Source organism: Haliaeetus leucocephalus, unplaced genomic scaffold (genome assembly GCF_000737465.1).
Source record: "Haliaeetus leucocephalus isolate CR32 unplaced genomic scaffold, Haliaeetus_leucocephalus-4.0 Scaffold206, whole genome shotgun sequence".
Taxonomy (NCBI): domain Eukaryota; kingdom Metazoa; phylum Chordata; class Aves; order Accipitriformes; family Accipitridae; genus Haliaeetus; species Haliaeetus leucocephalus.
Genome location: NW_010972642.1, coordinates 9,844,692 through 9,868,831, shown reverse-complemented (window position 1 = coordinate 9,868,831; position 24,140 = coordinate 9,844,692). Strand labels below are relative to the sequence as shown.

At 45.8% G+C, this 24,140-nt stretch overlaps 1 protein-coding gene across 1 annotated transcript; it reads left to right on the top strand.

Annotated features, from left to right (window-relative positions):
• The first annotated feature begins 3,816 nt into the window (after window positions 1–3,816).
• WEE2 (WEE1 homolog 2 (S. pombe)) lies at window positions 3,817–23,500 on the top strand. The gene is made up of 16 exons (XM_010566253.1): window positions 3,817–4,149; window positions 7,291–7,490; window positions 8,376–8,424; window positions 10,958–11,130; window positions 11,783–11,904; window positions 13,193–13,339; window positions 14,143–14,244; window positions 14,575–14,660; window positions 15,561–15,731; window positions 15,817–15,959; window positions 18,564–18,600; window positions 19,781–19,850; window positions 20,819–20,959; window positions 21,625–21,712; window positions 21,937–22,025; window positions 23,337–23,500. Exons 1-16 carry the CDS (start codon window positions 3,817–3,819, stop codon window positions 23,381–23,383), a joined length of 1,998 nt encoding a protein of 665 aa, XP_010564555.1. The 3' UTR covers window positions 23,384–23,500.
• The last annotated feature ends 640 nt before the right edge of the window (window positions 23,501–24,140 follow it).

Below are 24,140 nucleotides of genomic sequence, written 5' to 3'. Positions count from 1 at the left end.
TCCCGGCTTCTGTCCCATCCAGTGCCGGCTCCTGGAGGAGCAAGGGAGACTCCCTAAGACAAGGCACTCCGCCCCCCCGTGCTTCATCTCCTCCCGGAGGGCAGGGCCGGCTGCCTGCCTCCTGTGTCCCGTCCCCCCCCCCGGCAGCCCGGGACCCCCGGGTAGACCAGCTGCCTTTTTGAGCAGGAGCACCAAGGGGGAGAGGAGCCCTGTCGAGCCCATCCTACTGGGTGAGCCAAGGGAGTTGAGCAGAGCAGGCTCAGGGCGAGGAAGGGGACGGTCTCCCGCACCCCCAAATTGCTGCGGTGGAAGCTGCAAGCCACTAATCTGAAAGAGTCAGTGATACCGGTCCAGTATATACTGGCGTGTGTACACATATATATATGCTATAGAAGGATGTGAAACAGTTTTCAGAGGAGCAGGCAAAATCAGCTTGAGTTTGAAAGATGGAGACACAAGTACGACCGAGGCATCCGCAGGCAGCCAACTTTTGTGTAATTACCATCCTCGTTACGCTACCACCAATGTCATTAAGTGTCATTAGGTTTAACTCGGTTCCCTAGGACTTTCTGATTAATTGGATTAGCCAATTAAGCAGGCCACAATTAAAGGGAAGATATTGTCATAAAAGCCTTAATTGTCTAACTTTTTTGCTGTTGAGCAGCTCTGAGTGTTCAATACACCATATAAGAAACACATCATCCAGTTTCCTCAACAGTGAGTTTTGGTTTTTCTCTCCTTTTTTTTGTAACGTTAGCATCCTTTTGCTGGGAGCTTCATTTCAGACAGCTCCGAGTGGGCATTTTGTTTCACAAAGCCCATGCACAAGTTTACTTTGCAGAGCTATAAACCGCAGTAGGTGGTGTTTAGCAGATGGAGTTTTTCGTGGAAGGTGACTGGTAAAGAAAAAAAAAAACCAAACCCTACACAATATTTTGTTACCGTATAAAGAAAAGCCAGATTCTGCAAATACTTGGCCACATGCTTCACTTTAACTGTATAAACAGTGCCAAGCTTCATTTTGATGAATATTTTTTTGCCTGTCGGTGATGCTAAAGTGACAGCTCGTTTCTCTCCTCTCCCTCATCCCCACAGTGGTGCTGGCAAGAATGTCAGTCTGTCCCCCAGCGATCCAGGCAGGGAAAACAAATCCCAAATAAAAATTCCTCCATGACCCGCATGGGCTATTTGCGGTGTAGAGCCACTCCTGGTCCCCTTTGCTGTGTGGTTGCACCAGCGTCACCCTACCACAAAGGAGGGGACGCAGCGGGGAGAGCAGCCAGTGACGGGGAGCAGAGGCTGCCAGCGCTGGCTCCGAGATAGGTGAAATGTCATCACCCCCCGAGCTCTTGGCTTTTGGTGAAAAAGCCCTCGTGGGACAAGAGACCTGGTGGCACCAGAGGTATTTACACTGCTTTGGCCAGCAGTCTGGGCCTGCTGAGGGCACACCGCTTGTTGGATATGTGCAAAAACCAAAGGCCACATTTTCTAATTTATTATTTCACCAAAATTTAAAAGACCTAGGCCAGGAGAGAATATGACCCTTTTACGAGGAAAAAGTCTCCTTCAAAGGAAAATGAGCACATTTTCCGTCCAACTGAGGGCTAAGAAAATTGTCATCAGGTCTTTGAGTAACCCTCCAGAAAAATATGAAATGAAAATATTCTAGTTAGAAGGTGCAAGATGAACAAGTTGGGCCTTCTTTACAGAGCAAGTCCAACTTTTCTCCATTACATATCACACTCCTCCTTAGAAAAACAGATACTGCTTATAAACCCTGAGGAAAACAAAAAAGTGTTTCAGATGGGTTTGAAGACTGTGATCTGAAGGAGTTTCATTGCTGGGTTATTAATCAAAATGTAGTTATGGGGATTAAAAGCATTATTTCTTCAGATTTAAAATAAAATATTCCTATCCAAGGCTCCAAGTACCAAACATCTGATTAATACAGTCAGATCACAGCAGTACTAAAGTAGTCCTGTCATAGGATCTCAGCTGGCCAGATGCTGCAGAGACAGCTTTTCATAGCAAAAAGCAGCCAGTGCTGGCACTCCCAGGCTTTTGGACCTCACTCAAGGTAAGGCGCAGGGACACGCAGCAGCTGCGTTGCAGGGGAAGGGAGTCTGCACGGCAGCAACAGGCTCTGTGCCTGGAAGAAACGCTACAACTTCTGCTCCAGATGCAGCAGTAAAACTAATACTGGGTTCCCGGCATGTCCTCCTAATACAGCTTAGGTGGCCTGGATCAAATGAATTGCTAGTCACGGTCTTAACAGGCAGCTTCAGAGACCCATATGGCCACACTTTTCATTCAAAGACCAGGTTAGGAGGACTGAGTGACCTCAGATCAACATGCCCCTTTATTTCCTGGTGGGAATTCCCCTTGACACGTGCACGGGAAAGCACACAATGGTCTGACAAACCCCCATCTCCTCTGCGCTGCTGCCACGTCCAATTTCTGCATGTCCTTCTAGCATCTCCTTCTAGCGTCTCCTCGATGCTAAGAAAAAAGTTGCCATAACCTCATTCCCAGTTAGTTAAAGCTCACTCTGGTCCCTCTTTGAAATGCAGGCTCACAAAGGCACAGAAAGATCCCTGTTTTTTACAGAAAGGTGCAGCAAGAGGAGATATTGACCCACTCCTGGCAAGCTGCAGAGCAACCCTACCTGCGGGGCTGCCTTCACCGAGGCAGCCAGCTTCTCCCTCCACTCCCTTGAAACCTCCAGCTGGGAACCCATACAAAGACCTGTGTATGGTCCCTAACTCTCTCCTGAAGTCTAGCACATTATAAATTAGGCTGCTAACCTCTCCATGCAGGTTGCAACACTTGTCCAAGCTAACACATGTCTAAATGCAAGAAGTGAAATTCAGACTTAAAAGAAGGAAGCGCAGGGCACCATCACCACAAGCCTAATCACTTATACAAGTAAAGCCCACAAAGACTGTATCTCTGATGGGATTAGCATGGAGCAGACTGGCTGTCAGCAAACATCACCTCCCCGTAGGCCCTGAGAAGCCGGAGGAGGGAAGAGCGTGCAGAAGCAAGGAGATGACTCAGATGGAGCCCTTGCTCCCTGCAAAGCTGGTTACAGGCACAGCAAATCCCCATCCACAGCAAAATCCCTCAGCCACCAGCTTTCCCAGGCACAGGCAACTGTGCACAGGTGTTGCCAAGCTCCAGATGTTTCCCATTAGCAATGGCCCAGGTGTGTGGGGTGGTTATAAATGTGCCAGAGCAGAAGGGCTGTCTGTAGGCTATCTGGTAACTGCTTGGGGTATCCTCTGCTTTTATGGCTGTATGTAGCATGGGTTCTTTTTCTCTGGTTGAGGAATTTGAGGTAGAAAAGGATGAGGGGAGGGCTGGTGGGTGTTGCTCTTTAGGATTTGATTGCTCTGTTTCTATGTGTGATGGCAGGAGTGGATGAAGTACTGGTGAGTGGGGAAGTTGCCTTGGAGGCTTACTGGGAAAGGCAGTGACTTCTGAATTGTATCTATCTGACTTGCACCAACAAGGTGAAAAGCAGACACTCTTGTTGTTACACGAACGCTAACTGAATGGATTTCTGTTTGCTAATTCTGGGGCACTCTTCCTTAACCAATGCTGTCAAATGACATCTATGAGTGATCAAGGTTTCTCTGTATGTGGGATTGGGGTGGGGGAGTGCATGTGGTGAGTAAAACTAATGCTTTTCATAAGGCAAGGAAGAGGAGGGTTAATGTGCTTGTGTAAATAATGCTATCTTCATCTCCCTCTGCCCATCTGCCCCTAACAAAGCAGGCCAATATCAGCTATACCTCTTCTGTTTCATATGGTGAAATGGATGACTGGGACAACAGCAATGAATTTGTTCAGCGACTGGATTTTTCCAGTTGTGGTGAAGAGAGTGAAGACAGAAGTGTAAGTGAGGAGGACATCCTGAGCTCGAGCCCCCCCAGGAGCTACGAGTTCCAGAAGTGTCAAGGGAGCAGTCCTCTGCCAGCAACCCCTCAGAGAGAGTTCAGTGAGATTTTCCTGAGCAGAACAAAAGCCTTGATGAGTCCTACCCTGAAGCCTTCCCCAGCCATGAGCAAGAGCCAGGGCAATGCTGAGACACCACTGCACATCTCCTGGAAAAAGCTGCAGCTGTGTGACACCCCGCACACTCCCAAGGTAATGGCATGTATCAACTCTGTGTCTGAGCAGGCAAGGTCTGCAGCATCACTGGGGCATCGATGCATGGGTAGTGAGGGATCTGTTGCTAGCCCTGTGGAAAGCATTTTTTCAATGTTACTGTTGCTAGCTTTCTACTCTTCACTTAGAAACCTGGACCACCAGCTCCTTAGCTTACGGAAGGGTTATCCTGTGGGTGTGAATAGAAACCTGTGCGTGGGAGCAAGTGTCTTGACTCTTTCCAAGCTGTTGTTAAAACGAATTACTTGGCGTTGGGTCAGTCTGACTTAAAAAAAGCCCAAGCAACTATGTGCCTTGGCTGCCCATGTGCCACTCACACTTTGCTTCAGGGAGTGGACATCTGTAGCATCTCTGTAGGAAGTGTGCACGGTGCTCCCAGAGGGATAAATGCATGTCTCCAAGGAGCTTGCCATTCCAGGGGGACCTTGGAGACAGGCAGCTGCCCTGACTGCTCTGTTCAGCACATTTTTGAATGCAAGTGGGTTTTCTCTTGAAAGAGAAAGGTGGAAATGGCGTTGTGGCTGGGGTATGCTTTGTCTGGCAAGTCTGGATGGCCTCCAATCAGCTTGTTGTCTGGTGATGCTGATCCTCTTTTTGTGCTGTTCAGTGAATTTGGAGAAAGCAGGACTCTATTCTCACGGTAGCAATCCTCTGTGGAAGGGGTCACAAATAAATGTGTGCTTGTGGAGGAAGGTTAGCCTGTATTCCTCTATGTCACTGTCCTAAAATGTAACTTACCTACTGAGTTAGTTTCTTGGGAGAATGATCCCAGCCCCTATCTTCTGTGAAGCTTCTTGTATAGAATATAATACAGCTGCTTTTTGTCTTCTGTAAGCACAAGTGGAGACTTGGTGCCAGTTTCTCTGTTCCTAGGTAACTTCTGTTGTGTGCACTGGCTTCTAGCATTCAAGACTTGCAATGAAATATAGCTCTTTCAGCCCTCTCTCAATATTCCTGCTCTACTGATAGACTGCTCCTTTGCTTAAGTGGAAGAAGAAGGTAGTCCTTTTAGTACTTCTGAGCTAGGGTTTGACTTCTGTCCCTCTCCAGAAACCTGATTATGTGGAGAGAAGGATGATCCTATGGCCACTTATGACAAACTTTGTGGCCATATTTACTGAGGAATGGCCTGTTGCTCCCCAGGGGATAGCAGCTCTAAATGGCATCACTCCAAGAACTTTCTGTAATGACCCTTTATAAGAAATCTCCCTGAATCTCACCTGAAAATGTCAGAGGTCTAGAATCTCTTCCAGATCTGATTGGGCTACTGCTAGTGCAGGGTGCTTTCAGTGTGTGCTCTTGTGTAGATAACATGTTGGCTGGATGTTTTAAGACACGCTGCCTGTGGTTTGTCACCTTGTAGCCCGTGAGCAGCAATTGCACTAGATCAATTTTTCTTTTCCTTTGCTGTCTTCTGGGAGAAAGGTCTTGGTTTCCAAGCATGCCACAAAAGGCGGGCTCTAAAGGGCCTAAATCTGCTTATAAATGAGGCTGTGAACACTGTTCTTGGAACACTTGAAGGTAAGAGAAAAGGTAAGAGAGCAGAGCCACATCTAACTGCAGACAGATGAGCACTGGAGCCCCAGTTAGGATGCATGGCAGAGGAGGCAGATGACTGCATTTGTAGACTTACCCAGTCCTGGAACAGATTGCTAGAGCTAGTTATGATAGCTGCCTTACACTGTATAGCAGCAGCTAATTTCAGATGATGTTACGGGAGACAAGTCTGCTTGATTATGAAATAGAACCCTAGCAGAGCAGGCGGGAGTTGCATGGATACAACAGCAGGCTGCAGTTGTATTTTAGATCCCTTTCGTGAGTTGTGGCTAGATTAGAACATAGCCACAATTCTACAGAGCTTCTAGGCTGCTGGGTAAATTGGGCTTGGACATATACTGCTTTTAATACATCCATATGCAGAACTTTTTCCATCCAAGAATAAGGAGATGCAGACCAGAGCCTGAGAAAGTGATCAAAAAGCACTTTCAGGGTCATAGTAAACCAGTAGCTGAACTTCAAAGTATGATATAGAAATAGGGATGTCCCAGAAGTAGCTATATCCATGAGTGCAGCATTAGTTAGGTGGATGCAGGATAGTGCATGCAGCTTTAGGGTTTTTATCTTCAAAAGCTTTCAATGAGAAGGGAGGAACTCTAGATATGATCCTGGAGCTACATCTCGTCTTACCTCTTGAGAATGTACTGTTGGATCAAAAAGATATAGAAATATTTTGATCTTCATGACAGGGAGAATTCTGGGTTCTTGAAGGGCTTTTAACTAGAAGAGAGGTATGTTAAAAACCCCTTTAGACCTTACACCACTCTCTTGAAGCTGAAACAAGTCAAAACCAAACTTGTATTTCAAAAAGCTGATGGTTAATGAAAGGGTCAAATCATGGAAAGTAAGTAGATATTTCTGTCTTCAGATCAAGACTGAGTGCTTCTCTGAAGTTATGCTTTACTCAGCTTAAGGTTTTGGAGTAGTAGGTGAAACCCAATGGCCTGTCTTCTGTGGGAAGCTGAACTATAGAAGATCCAGAGGTTCCTTCTGAACTTAAATTTCTGAAACTCTGTTTTTTCTTCTTGAGGAGAACTGTTTTCTGGTCACTTTGCCAGTAGCCATATAAGAATATTTCTACCAACTTCCCCTTTACTAATGCTTCTTATTGCTGGGGAACCAAAAGAAAACTTGGGTGATGTTCTATCTCATGTTCTGACAACCCTGCCCTGACCAACTGATGCAATGGTCCATGCTTGATGGAACTGAGTCTTCCATGTTCATGCAACATATGATGCAATTTCTGTGTCTCTGTAGGTGGAAAATATGAGCAGTTGACTCCTCTTGAGGACTGTGCTTGCCAAATGGCTCCACAGGCCTCACCTAAGCGAGCAGGGAATAGAGTCTGAAAGGGCTTAGTGAAGAACATAGTATTTTGTGGAAGGAGAAGAAAAGTCTCAGGACTAAATTAGGGATGCAGGGTTTTTAATGATTCAGCTGTCCTGGGGAAGCGAGCTCAGTTGTCCTTGATTTGCAGGAGAGCAGAGACTTTATTCTGACATAGCAGCAACAAAAACATTTTGCTGGCTTATTTGCTACTTTTTTTTTTTCCTCTCAATACAGAGCCTGTTATCGAAGACAGCTTTTCCTTTGTCTGGGACAAAGGTCCCACCCAAAGGCTTCCGACATCTGAGATTTACTCCTGGTGATGACTCAGATGACTCTGCCCAATCTTCTCATGTCAACATTAATCCCTTTACACCAGAGTCATATCGACAAATGCTCTTTCTTCCTAATGGCAAGCGGAAGACCAGAGAAGAGCTGTAAGTGAACTACTTTTAAATAACAGGCTGGAAGGAGACTGTTTGAAGGAGAGATAAGTAATGATGGAGACATTTAGTACCTGGACTTATTTGCTAACAATGAATCATTCACTTTCGTACTATTCATTGGTACAGAGCAAACACTAGCAGACATATGAATTTAATAGAAATATAAATAAAATCAATCATTTCCTTTGTTCAGAAATGTAAGTGGAGGGTCAACAGCTAACCTTAATGCTATGGCTGTAGGAGAAAACTGTACCTCTTTCTTTCTCAACCATGGGTAGAGTGGAGCTTGATTCAGTTATGCACATACCCACAACTTGGAGGAAATGACGTGCATCTTTGCATATAATACAGATTTTAAGATGGGTGCAGGCTACTGCTGACCTGCAAAAGTTCCAGATCTGGTCTGGGTTAACCAAGACACAAACTTAGTCAAATACCTGTGCACTACAGTGACGTTCAACTTCTTTCACAGCCCCAACTGTAACAGATGCTCAGGTGGGTATCCCCCTTGAAAGCACAGTGGGGCAGTTCTGTCCTTCACTAGGAGCTTGTTGTGCAAGGTCTTGTCCCATGTAGCTTCACTACTAATAAGATGGCCGGGAGAATGATGCCCCTGAACGATGCTGCTCTGTCCTGTGGACAGTACTGAAGTTGGTACGTGGAGGCTTTCCAAATGGAAACAAAGACTTCCTAGCCTGGAGCTACAGCCTTTAAGGCCTTAACTAGAAACTTGTTGTGTATTAACACTCTAAAAATATGTCTTTAAGCTAGGAAGCAGGGTTTGGAGATTCTTTTGAAAAATGTTTTCATTTCAAATCTCAGTTGGATTGCTGTACTGAAATGATACATCCAGTCTTTCCTAAACTTCTGTTATAGGAGTGATTCTGACCCAAGAAACTGGATAAAACAGGAGATACCTATAAAGGTGAGTTTCTGGGTATTCCCCCCCCCCCCCCCCCCCCCCCCCCCCCGAGAAGATAAGATGCTTGTAAAGATTTGGTGCTTGATGAAATTTGTTCTGCTATTGGAATGTAGATCATGGCATCATGACAGAGGATGAATACCTATGACAGAATAATTCCAAGCTGAATGTTTTATGTTAACATTTGTTTGAGGAAAAACTTGGAAATTATTCCTATCTGTGAAGGAAACTTATACTAAAGCAGATCTGAAACTTTGACAAGTAATCCTAAAACTCACTGATTTTGGTCAGGAGGCCTTTCTAGGTAATGCAGTATAATTTGGGTTTCTCGGGGGGAACTGTATTGCTATATTATTGAGTTGGTGTAAATAGTGACTGTACCTTTGTGGTTTGAAAAAGCAGGTGTATTGCTGTTCCCATGAATCAGTGTACTGAGCATCTTTGGATGTGAACGGAACATGGCTTCTATATTGCAAATAATATATGGACCTGCACTGCAAAAACACAAAGACTGAGCTGAATGTCTCTGATGATGATAAATACTGAGGGCAGAGTTTCAGTTGCAGTAGTCACAATGGCAAACTTCTGAAGCAAGGCAGCAAATTTTGTACTCTCCTTCAGTAGGAAAATGTCCAGCTGGGGGGTGTCTGTGTGTCTTGGGGTCCAAGGGAAGATCCCACCACAGCTTACGTAGCTGCAGGACAGCAAACGCTGTCCTAAACTCAAAACCAAGTTCTCTTGCTGTTGCCTATGTCTGTGCTTTAGCAAACCTCAGTGGTGGGGTGTGTTGGCCTGGTTGCATGGGGCAGGGTGCGAGGTCTCATGTCCCCCCAGTTGCACTGGGAGAACTGGGCAGCTGGTGTGGGAACCCATGTCTGGTAGCCGCCTTCCTTCTTCCTGGTTTTATCTGGGGGGAAGCTACTCCTCCAGCTGGCTTCTGGAAAGCAAGCCAAGCCTGAATTAAATATCTGCATTCAGATGAGGTAAAAATCTCAATTTTCCTGAGCAGCCCCTGGAAGGAAGTATCTTGTCTTGTGCAAGTAGGTAGAATTGTTCATTGTAATTGTGACATGATTAGGCTTACTGGAAGAGTAATGGTACCCTCTAGCCGAGGAGACTGGTATTGCAGAAAAACTGGTCTCCATGGAAAAACTACAGCTGCAGAGTAAATCTGCTAACAAGTAACATCCGGGGCTGTTGCAATAATAATTGAAAACAATTATTGTGTTCCTTAGAAGAAAGTGTTAAATAACTTGTGACTTACTGAAATATTATTCTGCTCGAGTGCTGATTAGATTATGTAATATAGATATAAAATTGTGTACTAGGAGGTATCTTTATTCCCTGAGCTTTTTAAGGTACTGTAAAATAGAGCTGCCTTATGAAATACCACCTGCTGTGAAGGGCTGCTGTTTCATATAGGCCACATCTTACTGGCTGTGACTTACCCCCACCCTTTAAGGTCATACACTATATACTATAGAAATCACAGCAGAGGTTTCTGTGGAAACCACTGTGCAACATGAACCACTGTCCCTGTAAGGGATGCAGGAGGATGAAGAAAAATCACGTAGTCAACTCTCTTGTTGTTCACTTCATGCTCCACTGCTTATCTCTTCTTTACTTAACTCCCCTGCCAGTAGGCATCACTCTACAAGCAGTACCAGCAGCTCCTATTTCCCTAGTGACCATTACTGTAGCAATAATGCTGTTCTGGCTGTTCTGCAGGCTTTCAGCCCATTGTGAAAAAGTGTCTCCTGGTGAGAAATCACTGGCAGTACAAACAGATACATTGAGTCCTGCTAATCTGCTGTTACTCAACAGCTGGTGCTTCAAACCTGGTGAGAGCCTGAACTGAGGCAGAATGTCCTTGCTGCAGGCAACCTTAGCTGCCAGAGTAAAGCAGCTCTTACACAGCTGGGACCACATTAAGCCAACACACCAAGCTTCTCTCCTGAGCTCAAAATAGGCAATAGCTCTTATTTAAACACAAGTTCAGTATATAAGTCTGGCTAATTCGGAGGTACTGGGCTTCTACCTACCAAGGAAGGTCTTCTCGAGTCTGCAGTAGCTGGGCCAAAGATAAGTGTTTTGTTGCTGTTGCTGTTCATCCCTGACTGACTCCATCAGCCATTGGTCTAGGAACTGGGCAGGGCTACTGAAAGAAGAGATGTGATGGTAGTAACCCAAGGAGGCTTAGGCACATACAGCCAACTAGACTACAGTTCTCCTTAGCTGCAATTTTTATGGCTAGGAAGTCATGATTTAAAACAAAACAAAAAAAACCCCTTGGCCAAACCAGGCCAAAATGGCCTTTTGTTAGATGGTCAGAAAAAATGCAACACACCTAAGGGAAAGTAGCATTTCAAGAACTGGCAGTGCACCTGCATGCATGTCTGGATGAACATCCAGAATGGGAGAGGGAAAAACATGGGTGCTCTGAGAGCAAGTGCTACACAGCTCTAAAAACATGATGGATGTTATTATCTAAGTCTTTCAACTCATACTTGACTTTGCTGTTTTTGTGACCCTGTAGAGATATCCTCTGAAAGAGAGCAATATGGTTTCCCGCTACAAGAAGGAGTTCCTGGAACTAGAAAAAATTGGTGTGGGGGAATTTGGCTCTGTCTACAAGTGCATCAAACGCCTTGATGGATGTGTTTATGCCATCAAACGTTCCAAAAGGCCTCTGGCAGGATCCTCAGATGAGTGAGTGTGCTAGCTAGAAACTGCCAGTTGAAATGATGGGCATGTTCTTGGGAGGTGTGATGGGGAAGGAGGGAGTGTGGATATAAAGGTGTCTGAGGGGTGGCATGAGCAAAAACTGGCTGCTGTTGCATTCCCAAGTAACAGCTGGGAGAGTGGGGGAAGTTACCACTTTAGGACTATCAGATATAAACATCTGAGAAAGGGAAGAAGCCACATGCATTGCAAAGTGAGATGACAGCTTACCTGAACTCCTTGGGTCCATGCAGCCAGTCTCTTTAAAATAATAACTGTCTAATAGTTCATTTGTGGTGTGTCCCTGCCCTGCTGTATGGCCAGCACCGCTCATATCTGTATTGACCAGCTAGTGTTGTCCAGCATGCTAAAGCAAAGCCTTTGAAGCTGCCTTTGCCTCTTTAACAAAAGACTTGCTTAGTGATTTTTTTTTTTGACAGCTGCTCAGCACATTTGAGCAAGGCCAGGTTTTGCTTCAGCAGCTGTGAGAGTCAGTCTGTCTGCCAAAACCCAAAAGAAAGGCCTAAACACCTCTGCTTTCCCTTTCTCAAGCCAGGGTGCAAACCAGGGCTCCTCTCGTGGTTCCAAGCAGGACCCTGGCACCCTGTCACCACTGCTTTTTCTGTGTGCGCTTCTCTAGGCAGCTGGCACTGCGCGAGGTTTATGCTCACGCTGTCCTCGGACACCACCCCCATGTTGTGCGCTACTACTCAGCGTGGGCGGAGGATGACCACATGATTATCCAGAATGAATACTGCAATGGTAAGAGCTGTGACGTTGTTAAAGGCTGAGATCTTGGGATGGGTGCAGTTACCTTCTTTTGTACTGAAATATGGGACATTTTGGCTTACAACGAAGCAAACTTCACTGGGGCTACTGTTCCATGGATAATCAAGTAAGGGCTTTTAATATTTAGACAAAGCTCTGAATGGTGCCAATGTATTACCAGTAGTCAATACCCTCTAATTTGTGGAATTTTAAAACTGTTCCTCTGCTTTGGCTGGCCTGGAAAAGTATTCCCCATGCTGATGCTTAGAGCTGTATCTGGGACTGCCCAAGGAAAACCTGATATGAGTGACTCAAGAGCAGCTAACTTGAAGTGCCATGTATCTTGGAAACAAACCCTTCTTAATGAAGGGGAGTAGTGATTTGGGGAGTGGCTACCTGGTTGAGATGAAGGCACCTTGCATCTTGGCTAGAAGAAAGGGCTCAATAGCTGCAGAGAAACAGAGCTAAATAGTGAGGTAAACTGTAAATGGGGTGCTGCAGGCAGGGTGGTACACTCTTACTTGTGTTTGTCCTTGGCCACACCACTGTTTGGGAGACATTGGAAAAGACACCTCTGGCTACCAGAGTTGCTGAAGGCAAATACGTAGCTCTCATTTTTCAATTGTTCCTGCAGTCTTGGGCCTCAATGATGAGTGGTGATAGCTGTTTGGAGTAATGACTTCAAATCTGGTGGAGGTAACTGTGAGATGTGGTGATCATTGCTGCAGCATTGACGCATTTCTTGCGTTCTAGTGGATGAACATCTGAGACTAAAGTAGAAGTGGTGAAAAACAGGCTGATGGGTAGAGAGGCCATGGTATTTGCTAGTCCTGAAATAGCTGGAGTGCCTTAATGGAGACCCACAAAACTCTGTTTCTGTGTCAAATGTTACATTCTTTGATCAAAAGTCTGCTAGTGGGAGCTTAATTTCCTGGGTCCAACATTCATATACCTGCTTTCTGCCTGTAAGCATGGCAAAAGTAATTATTCTACTGTTCAGTTGCAGCAGCATTGCCACCAGGTCAGTCCTTCTGGTGCTGTAAGTAGAACTGCAGTTGCTCAGTCTTTGGCAAGCAGGAGGCAGGGTGCTCTGAGGCAGTGGAAAGGCTGAAGCCAAATGGTGATGTCCAGATCTGACCACTAGGGCATATATAGCTGGTCTGGTTGGGGTTTGTCACTAGCAAGCCTGCAAGTGCTCGGCACAATAGTTTCTACTAAGCTATTTCAAACATGCTGCTCTGTAAAATCTTTGCCAGGTCTCAGACTGACTGTTTTCACCTAGGTGGGAGTCTCCAAGACATGCTGTTGGAAAATGCAAAGCTTGGCCAGTATTTCCCAGAAGCAGAGCTGAAAGAAATATTGTTGCAAGTCTCCATGGGGCTAAAATACATCCACAACTCTGGCCTTGTGCACCTGGATATCAAACCTAGTATGTATAGTGCTCTCTTCCTTTGTCGAGGGTCCTCCAAGTGACCCTCCAGAGGTAGGACCTGTGATAGGTCCTACTGACTGGACCTATTACATTGCTTCAAAGGAAAGAGGATCTTGCCCTAAAAGGTGAATGTCTTGGGTTTGGGGGTTTTTTTTTCAGTCTTGCCACTGCTGCTGCTCTAAACCTGAGCCTTCTCTGATAGTTGGCAGCATTTTACTTTTGTCTCAGGATCTTCATAATCCTGGCTCATGGGAATCACTTTCCTACTGGTGGAGCAAGTAGGGCTGCTAATGTGGATGGGGACTTCCTTATTTACTGCTGTTTTGTTGCACAACACTTGACCTTTGAATATGAGAGCTGGAGTGAGAAGTGAATATTTATTGTACCTACCCTGAGGGATTAAGTTCCTGCAAAAGATAGTAATGAGCTTTCCTCTCTGCAGCTGAAGATGGGCACCTCCAGGGCAATGCTCCCCTGCCCAGACACATAGTTATCTCCTTATAGTGGGGCTCCTCTTTCCTGCTGAAATCATGCTTCTAGCTTGGGAAGCAGAGGGAGGGGCAGAAAAGTTGATTACACTGGGATATTAAATGCACAAGATACAACTGTCTTCTATCAGCTGTATTGCTGAATATGTGAGCTGGGCAGAAGGCAGACTAAGGGCGGGGGGGGGAGCATGTGCAGAATTTCTCTGGCTGCAAAGCTTAGCTAGCTTGACAGGTGGGACTTCTACAAAGTTGTTGGGCTGCTGCAGTCTGGCTTCTGATACCACACTATTGCTAAACTTCACTGTCTTTCAGGTAATATCTTCATCTGTCACAAGCTGGCAGTTGTGTGCCCTGCTGGGCAGGAAGAGAGTGACAGTGAAGATGAATTATCTTCTGGTGTGGTGTATAAGATTGGTAGGTTTTAGCCACTTTACAACTAGCTTAAGGTTAGGGCTGCTCATTACTGCTTGATATTGCTCTGTCCTGCTGGCTGAAGAGACTTGCATACAAAACTCATGGCATAGTGCTGAATGCCTCTGCTGCTTACCAGAAGTAACTCCTCTAAGGAGACAAGTCCTAGAAAACCAATGTGCTTGTTTCCAAGCCCAGATTCCTGAGTAGGAGCAAGCTTGCTCTCTTAACCAGTATTTCCTGATTGCTGTGTTGGTGCCTATAAAATGCAGGCTTTTATTGATTGGGGACATCTACATCAGTTTGCTCCATTAATTGCTCATTCTTTCTCAGGTGACCTTGGCCATGTGACATCAATAACAAACCCCCAGGTGGAGGAAGGAGACAGACGTTTTTTGGCCAATGAGATTTTGCAAGAGGTACAGCTGCTGGTGGGGCAGTGGGGAGAACAGGGTGGTGAGCAAGTGGGGGGAGATCAGCTGCAGTGAAATCATTAGTCTGGCATATTCTTTGCCTTATCTCCTCTTTCTTGTGTCTGGTCTGGCTGTGAAATCAGCGAAGTTAACACTTCATTAAGAATAGTATATGTATGGGTCTTGTCATGTTAAATATTTAATATACTTCATAAGTAACTTTGTCATTGGATTATTGCAACTGTTCTACCTGTGAGGGATGAGGCAACAAAACCTTTATCCGTTTGGAGACATTTCATTTACACACCCGGCTGAGATTAAACTGCTGGATGTGATTACTGAGGAATATATGCACCCAGACAAATGCCTGGTACAACAAGCACTGATCAGGTAGTGTGGAGAGGTGGGAGGCACAACACACCTCTTAAACTGGCTGCAGTTTTGTCACTCTGGCCAGTGAACAAAAAGGGAATTGGTATGTAACAACCAGCTTGGGTATGTTCATCAACTCAGTTATTTAAGTGACAGTATCCTTCTGTGCTGCAAGTGGATTTAGGAACTGTTGGGTCAATATATCACATGCAGTCTTTAGTTTGAGTTGGCAATGGCTAGCTTATTGCCCTGTGGTGAATGCTGGAGGCACTTGTTAGGCTGTCCTCTGGATGTGCTGCGATGATCCTAATGTGGGCTGTAAGCTCCTCATGACTGGGTGAAAGCCAGTGTGCTATCAGTTACCAATACTACCTATCACTGGTTTTATCCTAAAGAGGAGAAAACAGCTAATGGGGATGGTGAAGGCGGTGTCATAAATATACTTGTTCAGCTGTTTCTTTCTGAGCTGGTATCCCAACCCACCTTTGTTCAGTATAGTAAGATATTCCCTAACTGTTTATCTTCTCTCTGCAGCAATACTACTGTTTGCCGAAAGCAGACATCTTTGCCCTGGCACTCACAGTAGCTCTAGCCGCTGGTGCGGCACCACTGCCTCACAACGGGGCCATGTGGCACAACATCCGCAAAGGCAATATCCCACCGATCCCCCAGAAGCTTTCTCATTGCTTTCTTGAACTCCTCCAGGTAAGGAAGTAATCTTGACAGGATGGAGGCTTTTCCAATTGCATCTGACAGAGTGTGTTAAACCTTGAACTCCTTTGCCTTCTAGCTCATGGTCCATCCTGACCCAGTGGAAAGACCTTCTGCCACAGCTCTTACGAAGCATCCAGTTCTCCGTCCTTCATGTGGAAAAGCTGTGCAGCTCCAGAAGCAGCTAAAAGTGGAGAAGTGCAAGACTGCCATGCTGGAAAGGTAGGGGTGGCTTTGGCATGAAGGGGAGAAGATATGGGCACCACAAGTGCTGGTGACCAGGCTTGAATGTAGGATGGTAGTGTTGGGAGACACAACGTGCAGAAATACCCAGTCAGCTCCTGTGCCTGGAGCTTGGGACTTGCAGTGCCTAAGCAGCTGTGGTTCACTTCTGGCTTTGAGGAGCTGGCTAAATTAGAGTAGTCAGCTTGCATGCTTACTGCAACCACTGGTGGTGGAAAATAATGATACAGTATGCAGCTAGTGGGCAGATGAGGAATTGATACTGCACTGAGAGAGTGGTCTAGCACAGAAAGAAGAGAAATATCAGGTGGTGGCGGACATCCTCTTTCCCCTTGCTCCCTCTCGCTGCTGTTGGCAGTAATGTTTTGAGGTGCTGGGATCTAGGAACTGCCTCACCACCCCTCTTAGTGCAATAGTCTGCTGGGGAATAGGTTTTCCATGTAGACAGGAGAGCATATGCACTGGGAGAGCAGCAAGCATCAGGAGAAAAAAGGCAATGAAAAAGAAGCATGTGCCTTTATTAGGTATTTGTGCTGCACAAGATGGCACTGATCTAAGTTCCACCTTTCACAAATATCTGAAACAATGGGAGAAAAATTGAGCTAGGGACTCTTCATACTGGTGCCAGTGTGTTGCTGATGTGATGCATAGCTTTCTTTTGGTAAACCTTCAAAGCTGATCCGTTCTGAAGTCTAGAGATACCTACAGTAAGCTTCATGTCACCCTCTGGGGTGAAAAGTCACCACTCTCCAGCAATGCTGGGGTACTGCAGTAACCCTCTTGTGCAAGATTGTTCGTAGTGTTCTTCTGTAGCTGATGGGGATTCATGCATGATGTGGTTTTCCTCTCCTCTTCCTTCCATGTCCCCCCTGCAGGGAACTTAAAGCAGCCCGCCTTGCCCAGACCCTCATGAAGAACCAGCCCTTAGGAAGTGCCAAGTTGCAAGAGTCTGAAACATCTTCTAAGCAGAACAGCAAGCGCTTGGTGGGAGGGAAGAGCTGTCGCTCATTTAGCTTTACTTTGGGTTACTGAACTTCTGTGTTGTCCAAAAAGCTCTGGCTGCTGAATGGCCCTGTGAAAGCAGAGGGCGTGCACACGCCAATGCCCCATGTTAGCTCTCCCTGTCACGGTTTTTGGTTCCCTCATTAGTTATGGTGAGATGTTGGCTGATGGAAGAATGTCTATCTGACAAGTGTCAGCTCATGGGATTTAAGATTATTGTCCTCAGTCTTTTACCTGTTTAATTTCTTGCGTAACTGGTCTTGGTCTAGACTCAGAATAGCTTTGCCATACAAGGGAAAGGTTGGCATTTCCTTGCTTTGCTCTTTGTCTAGTTGGGCCCTGTTATTGATGATGTTTTTGTGGTCTTAATGCTCTGGCCACCTGTGTATCTTTAGAGGGGAGATAGTGGCTGTACATGGAGACAGCATCTACAGCTGGGTCCTCCTAGAAGTGAGGAGGAGGAGACTATGGTAGACGGTTTTAACTACACATCAGGAGACAGACTGGTTATGTAGCAGTCCTAGTGGACTTGGGATGCAACTGGAGTGGCATTTCACTGAGGGGGGGACAAAGAATAAAAGGAAACACTTTGAGTTAAGGGGGCCTTACTTGTGGAAGTTGAAGGAAAACCTCCCCTCCCTTAACTTCCAGCGACAAGCATGGTATCGTGTAACTGATGTGGTCAAGCTCTTGCAGACTAGTCCCCAGTGCCTGACTTGTTCTATATCAATGATCGGCAAGGACTCCTTGCTTAAAGTGGGGGGAATGACTGCGGTGTGCTGGCAGGTGGGTCTGTGTACCCGGTTCCCTTCCACTACCTTACACGTGGTGCAACCGCCTGCCTGCAGACTGCGGCCTGTCAGCAATGGTGAGGGAAATCATATGGGGGGGGGGGCTTCTGAGGCCTTGTCAGCTCTCTGGAGTTGCCCATGTAAAGTGTGTATGTATTTAATATTTGTTAAATCTCATCCCCCTGCTTACTGTAACTTTGAGTCCTTGCTGGCTGCGTGTCTCGCTGTGGTAGCTGGAGTGCTGTTAGGCGGGAGAGCGTGGAGTTGGTAACTCGGTTATTTTCGGATTTTTACTGAAGCTTGTTCTCAGGTGTTGGACAGTGCTGGCTTTTTAAACTGTTAGATCCTACCCTTTAAGAAGCGAAACGTGCAATAAAGATTTTAATCTTTTTTTACCGACGACGGCGTGACTTTTTCCTTTTTCCTCTGGGCCTCCGGGAGATCTCAGTCACCCGTGGGCGGAGGGGTGGCCGGGGGCAGCCCCCCCCCGCCCTTTTGCCTCCCCTCAAGGCCGCGCCGTTCCCGCCCGTGGCCAGAGGGGCGGAGGAGCCGCTGCCGGAGCCGCTGCCCTCTCCTCTCCCTCACGGACCCCCGCAGCACGGCCGGCGGGGGAAGAGGGGTCGCGTTTCCGCCCGGACCCTCTTTGACCCGGCCCCGGCCGTTCCCTTCCGGTTCCGGCGGGCTGCGGGCGCTGAGGCGGGAGAGGTGCGGAGGGCGCGGGCGTCGGGGGTGTTGGCGGCGGGACGGGGCTCCCTTCGGCGCTGCTTCAGCCCTGCTTTTCCCTCCGCAGGCGCGGCGGCGGCATGTGGCGGCGACCGGCGTGGCAGGTAGGGCCGGGCGGAGGGGGGAGGGTGGCGGTTTAAGGGTCCCCTGAGGGAGCGGCGCTCGGGCCTTCGCCCTCATGGGGCCTGGCGTCCCCGCGGTGCCCCGGCCCGGCCCGCCGCGGGGCTTGCGGTGACTTTCTCCTCACGGAAGGCGGTTTTCGGCGGCGTTACGGCGTGCGGGGCTGACGGAGGGTCTCCGAGCCGCTCGCCTCCGCAGCGCGGGCTGCAGGGGCCGGAGGAGCCTTTGCAGAGCCCGGGCCGTGCTGCCTGCGAGCGGCTCTTCCTACAGCAGCCGGCTGTAGCTGCCGCCGCCGTTACCGCAGCGCTGGAAACGTGGTGTATTGAAAGATCTGGCTTATGTGTGGAACGAGCCTTGGGTGACTTGCATGTACATCAGTGAACTGTAGAGGCACGCCAAAGAACTTCTGTTTTGCGAGTTGCATCTCCTCTGGTTTAGCTCCTCTGTTCAACACAGGACGGTCGGTCTCACCTTCCCTTTAAGTTTTGCAACTGCTTGTTATAAGACATAATCTCTTCTTCCAGTTCCTGCACACGGACCTCTTATGGAGGTGTTCCTGGGCTTTTTTCTCCTCCCCTCTTCTAGGACATGATATTGGCGAGCCTCAACTCAGTTCCTTTTCTTTTTCTCGCTTGCGTTTAGCTGCAGCATGCAGGTTTTTTGTGGCCTTGATTTGCTGTTTGCTTGGGAGCAAGGGGTCATTAATGCATCATACCGCTTATGGCAGTGGGTAGATGTACATTTTGGGCACATCTTGTTGATCTCCGAAGAGAAGCAGAAAGTTGATGAAACTATCAAAACTGTGTTTGTCTCCAGAAACTGAAGCCCAACCAACTAAATGATCCCTCCACTTCAAATCCCTCCTATTATGTATTACAGAAAAATAGTAGTTACTGCATGTCCCAAAAATAACAGCTGGTGATGTACCTTCAGGCCATGCTTTTTCCTAGGTAGCTTTTTCACCCCAATTTAACCAGATTTCTTTTGAATAATCCCACTAACTTCATTTAGCTGAACAGATTTCTTCCCTCATTCCCCCCATAAGTCAGCGGGAAAGACTGTGCTTGCAAAACCTCTGTAAGTGTTCAGAAAACGAGGTGTAAAAGCATGTGAATGCTGTTCATGCTTTGTGTCTTGCAAACTAACATCTGTCTGTTCCTTCAGGTGCTTCGCCAGCTTCGCCAGTTTGTAAGGCATGAGTCCGATACAGTTAACTCATTGGTACTGGAAAGATGTAAGTAGCTCCTGAGATGAAACTTAGCTGTTACTCTTTGTGGTTTGTAGCTCAGTTTTAGAATGGCTGAAATATGCCAGGAGAGAAACGGGTAGGAGTGGTAGCTCCTGAATGCAGTAACTAAGAATGTGTTGTTTCAAACAGACTCTTAAGTAGCTTCCTGTCTGGTCTTTGTCAGGTTAAGCAGCCCTTAAGGGGGGGAGGGAGAGAAAAAAGCCCTGATGTGGAGTACAACCTGTAAAAGGCAGGTAGTTATGCTTTATCAATGGCAGTGAATTGGGTATGCTGTTGTCGTGTTTTCTAATACCTGTCTTTAGGTGTCTCATGTGCTTGTTTCTCAGAGTCCCATGTGCCTGGGGGACTTGTTTGGGTGCTGCTGCCCCAGCATGATTTGCTCCAGGTGTATGCTTCAAACTTTACCATTCAGTTCATGTGCTCATTGTGCAAGAGTGATGCTTCCCTGATCTCCTCCAGCTGTCCTTCAACAAGGAGAAGGAATAAATTGTGTCCACCTAGTCCTGGTACCTGTGTAAAAACTAGTGACCCTCTAATTCAGAGGATGGGATGTAATAATGCAATTTTGTTGTTTTCAAGATACTGTTTTAAGGCTAAAACAATGCAGTGCTATGGTTTTATCATAATGAAAAAATAGAATTCAAGATATGTAAATGCAGAATAGTCTCAAGTGATATACGGATATGTATGTGAGAAAGATGACAAAGGAACAGAAAGAATAAAGAACGTTTAGCTTTCTAAATGAGCTGCTTTAGTGGTGATAATGATAGTACAGGCACAGTCAACCATCTGCAGGGCCTGAATAAGCCAAAAGTCACAAGAGCTTGAAAAATGGTTAGGAGGTACAGAAAGTCATTGTTCTGGCCCTTGACAAAAGCTGCCGACTTATGACTTGCCATGATTTAGAAGCATCATGATTCATCTGTATATGTATTTATTCTCTCGCGTTTCAGCCATGAATCGTGTGCAGTTACTTGGTCGCGTTGGACAGGACCCTATCATGAGGCAAGTGGATGGAAGAAATCCCGTTACCATATTTTCTCTTGCAACCAATGAGATGTGGCGAACAGGGGATAGTGAGGCAACCCAGGGAGGTAAGTCTGCAGTGAGCAATGTGCTTCTGCCATGTTCCGAGGTCATGTTTGCCTATTCAGTAGCACCATGCTTTGTCTTCAGGCTGCCGTGTAAATCTCTTGGGTGCTGGGAAGTTCCTCTGAGGTCAGTAGAGATGCTGGTGCATTTGTGTGTCTCTTATTGATCCCCAGCAGCATGTACTGAATAGAAATCTGCATGTCAGCCTTCCTCTGGAGGAGAGGAAAGAGCGCTAAGTCAGCAGTTTTTCACTGTTGGGGTTGTAGCAGAGTGTAGCCGATTCCTTACTCTTACTTGTATTCCAAGAGGAGGAAAAAAAATTAGAATGATACATTTTCTCCTTGATTTTTCCATCAGTCTGCAGCTACAGATGTCTCTCTTTCTCTAACTTTTGTTTAATGTGGAGTGTGAGAGGAAAAAAATTCTAGTGTGAGCACTGGCTTCCAGGAAAACTGATCTCTTTGTTTGAACTGTGCTTCTGCACGATACTTTCATTTGGACACAGATGAGTGGAACATTGAGTTCTAGTATGGAATGGGAGATTGAGTGCTAGTATACTTCCATTTTCAAATCACTCTTCATAATTTGAGAACACCAACCTGTTGTTCTGAGGCTTACATCAGAAAGAGGATTTGGCATTCAACTTTGTTATTTTTATGCAACTTAGGTGATATCAGCCAGAAGACGACGTGGCACAGGATCTCTGTCTTCAGACCAGGCCTCAGGGATGTTACGTATCAGTATGTGAAGAAGGGGTAAGTGAATAACAAATGTGGTTGAGGATTTAATGCCTTAATAATCAATTGATGTAATAATTATGGTGACCATGAGCTAAAGCAAGATAGAAGTGCCATAAAATAAATTAGCAGACCTGCTACAAACAACAGATGCAAAAGTCTGTGTATTCAAAATCATATATAGAGGAGAAAACAGCAGTACAGTTCTTGGACCAGAACCAAATTCTTTATTTTTTTTTCAGTGCTCGAATCTATGTTGAAGGGAAGATAGACTATGGTGAATATACTGATAAAAACAACGTGAGGCGGCAGGCAACAACAATTATAGCAGGTAAGGAACAACATACCAAGGCCTACCTTGCTCCTTTAAAATGGAGAGGGGGTGGAGGACCTTTGAAATAGTGTGGTTTGTCTTCATCTTCAGTACCCACACTTGGGGATTTTGAGAGAACGAATAGGCTGTGTACCACTAGATGTCCTCTGGCACTGCTTATGAAGACACAGAAAATGAGAGCATATAGTTGCAAACTGTTGCATTGTTTGCTCACACAAACCAGTTGGTGCAGGAGGTAGATACTGTGTGTTTTAAGAATGCTGGTATGTAGTGCTGCAGGTCAGGGAGATTTCTTCTCTAAGAGTTTGTTTAGCAGCTTTGTCTCAGTTTGGCAGGGAATTTTTTGTTCCTATTCAAGACTGGAGGCTTCAACTTGAAGGACCTCTGTTTGTGAAAGATGTTTTATGTGGCAATAACTTGATGAATTTAGAAAGACCTCAGTCTGGTAGCCAGTAGTGGTAAGAAGAGCACAGAATGGACAGGGAGTAGACTTGTCTCTTGGGTAGAGACAATGAAGAGGAGAACTGGGAAACTCAGCTCTTTCCTTGAGCCTTTAAATAGTGTGAGCATTCTACATGATTGCTGTGGGTAGAGCCACTATTGTGTGGCTTTTGAGGGAGGGCTAAAATAATTGTGTAGTAGAGCAAACATTTCTGTTACATGGGTGTATCTAAAAAACTGGGCCAGAGGAGAAGGAAAAAAAAAAAAAAACCAACCACAATTCTGGATGTTTCTGTTGTGCAGGCTCTTTAAAACAACAGTAATCAGACTTTCGTGTGAACACTTCAGCTAGCAGTGCTATTGGTTGCTGTTGATAAATAGCTGGAGGGGAGAAGCAAATACCTTTTTAATTATTATTTATCTTAATGGTTTCTTCTTCTTGTTCAGTATCCCCAGTCTTAAGATGCTTTAGAAATTACTGAGACTTGATGAAATATGAGCTTCCTGTTGTCCCATAGGCTGGTGATGTGGTAGCGCATATTGAAAATGACAAAATAGAAAGGAAATAAGCTGTAGTCAAAGAATTAAACCATTAGTTTGAAATGTTTCTGGTATCTTTGTTCTGCAGCTTTTCATCAGGTTTAGCACCCTTGTTTCATAGTATATATGGTTACCTTCAGTTATCAGCTTTCTGGGGAGATAGAGCAAGAACCTGTATTGGACGCTCTTTTATTTTATGAACTATTCTGTTCCAAAATACATGTCTTTGCAGCTTATTTTAACACAAATAGGTTGTCTTTTTGGGTGTGCTGGCTTGCAACAGGGCAAAACAATCCTGGAGATTAAATTTTCTTTATTTCTTTTCAGATAATGTAATTTTTCTCAGTGATGGTGGTATGAAAGAAAAGGTGTGAAGTCGTTAGTGCTTGGACCCAGGCTATTTCATTCCTTTTGTCTTACAGAGCTTCATAATTCTGTAATCCGTGTATACTGCTGTAGTTTCTTTAAAAAAATAAATAAAATATTTGATATCTGTAGAGTATCTCTGTGTGTTTTGTTTTGTTTTCCTGTGTGCTTTCTCTCTGTTCATCATCATTTGGATTTCTTTCTCTTTTGCTCTTTCTTAAGAGAAAAGGTAACCTAGGCAGCTATATTAATTATTGAGCTGAGGAATATATAAATGGAAGTCACCCTTTGCATCTTCAGCCATTTTCAAACCTTATATCCTTGGCTGCCTTAACAATCTCTCCTTTGTCTTGTGGGGCCTGACAGCTTAATCACCTCTCACTGTTAACAGCTCACTTTCGTTCTATAGGTGTCATTCTCTGTTTTTCCTTAACTAAGTCAGTTAGAGCCCTTGTCCTCAACTGGTGCTCAGCTTGAATTTTCTCTGTCACAGACCCGGAGGAGTCTGTGCATTTCCGTCTCCCCCTCCAGTGATCATAGCATTTGATCAAATCAGGTGTTGTCTTTCACCAAACCCTGTTTGGTCATGTGCTTAGGTCTTCATTATAATGGCATTTGACATATGATGACTTTATGATGACATCAACACCCTAATCCCAGTACCTTGTTAGGGTGCTATGCCTATCGTTTGCCATCAGGAGGAGTTGGAGGAATGACTGCCTTGGCTGTTCCTTTTGAGAGGCCTGCAATAAATAGTGTGTGAAA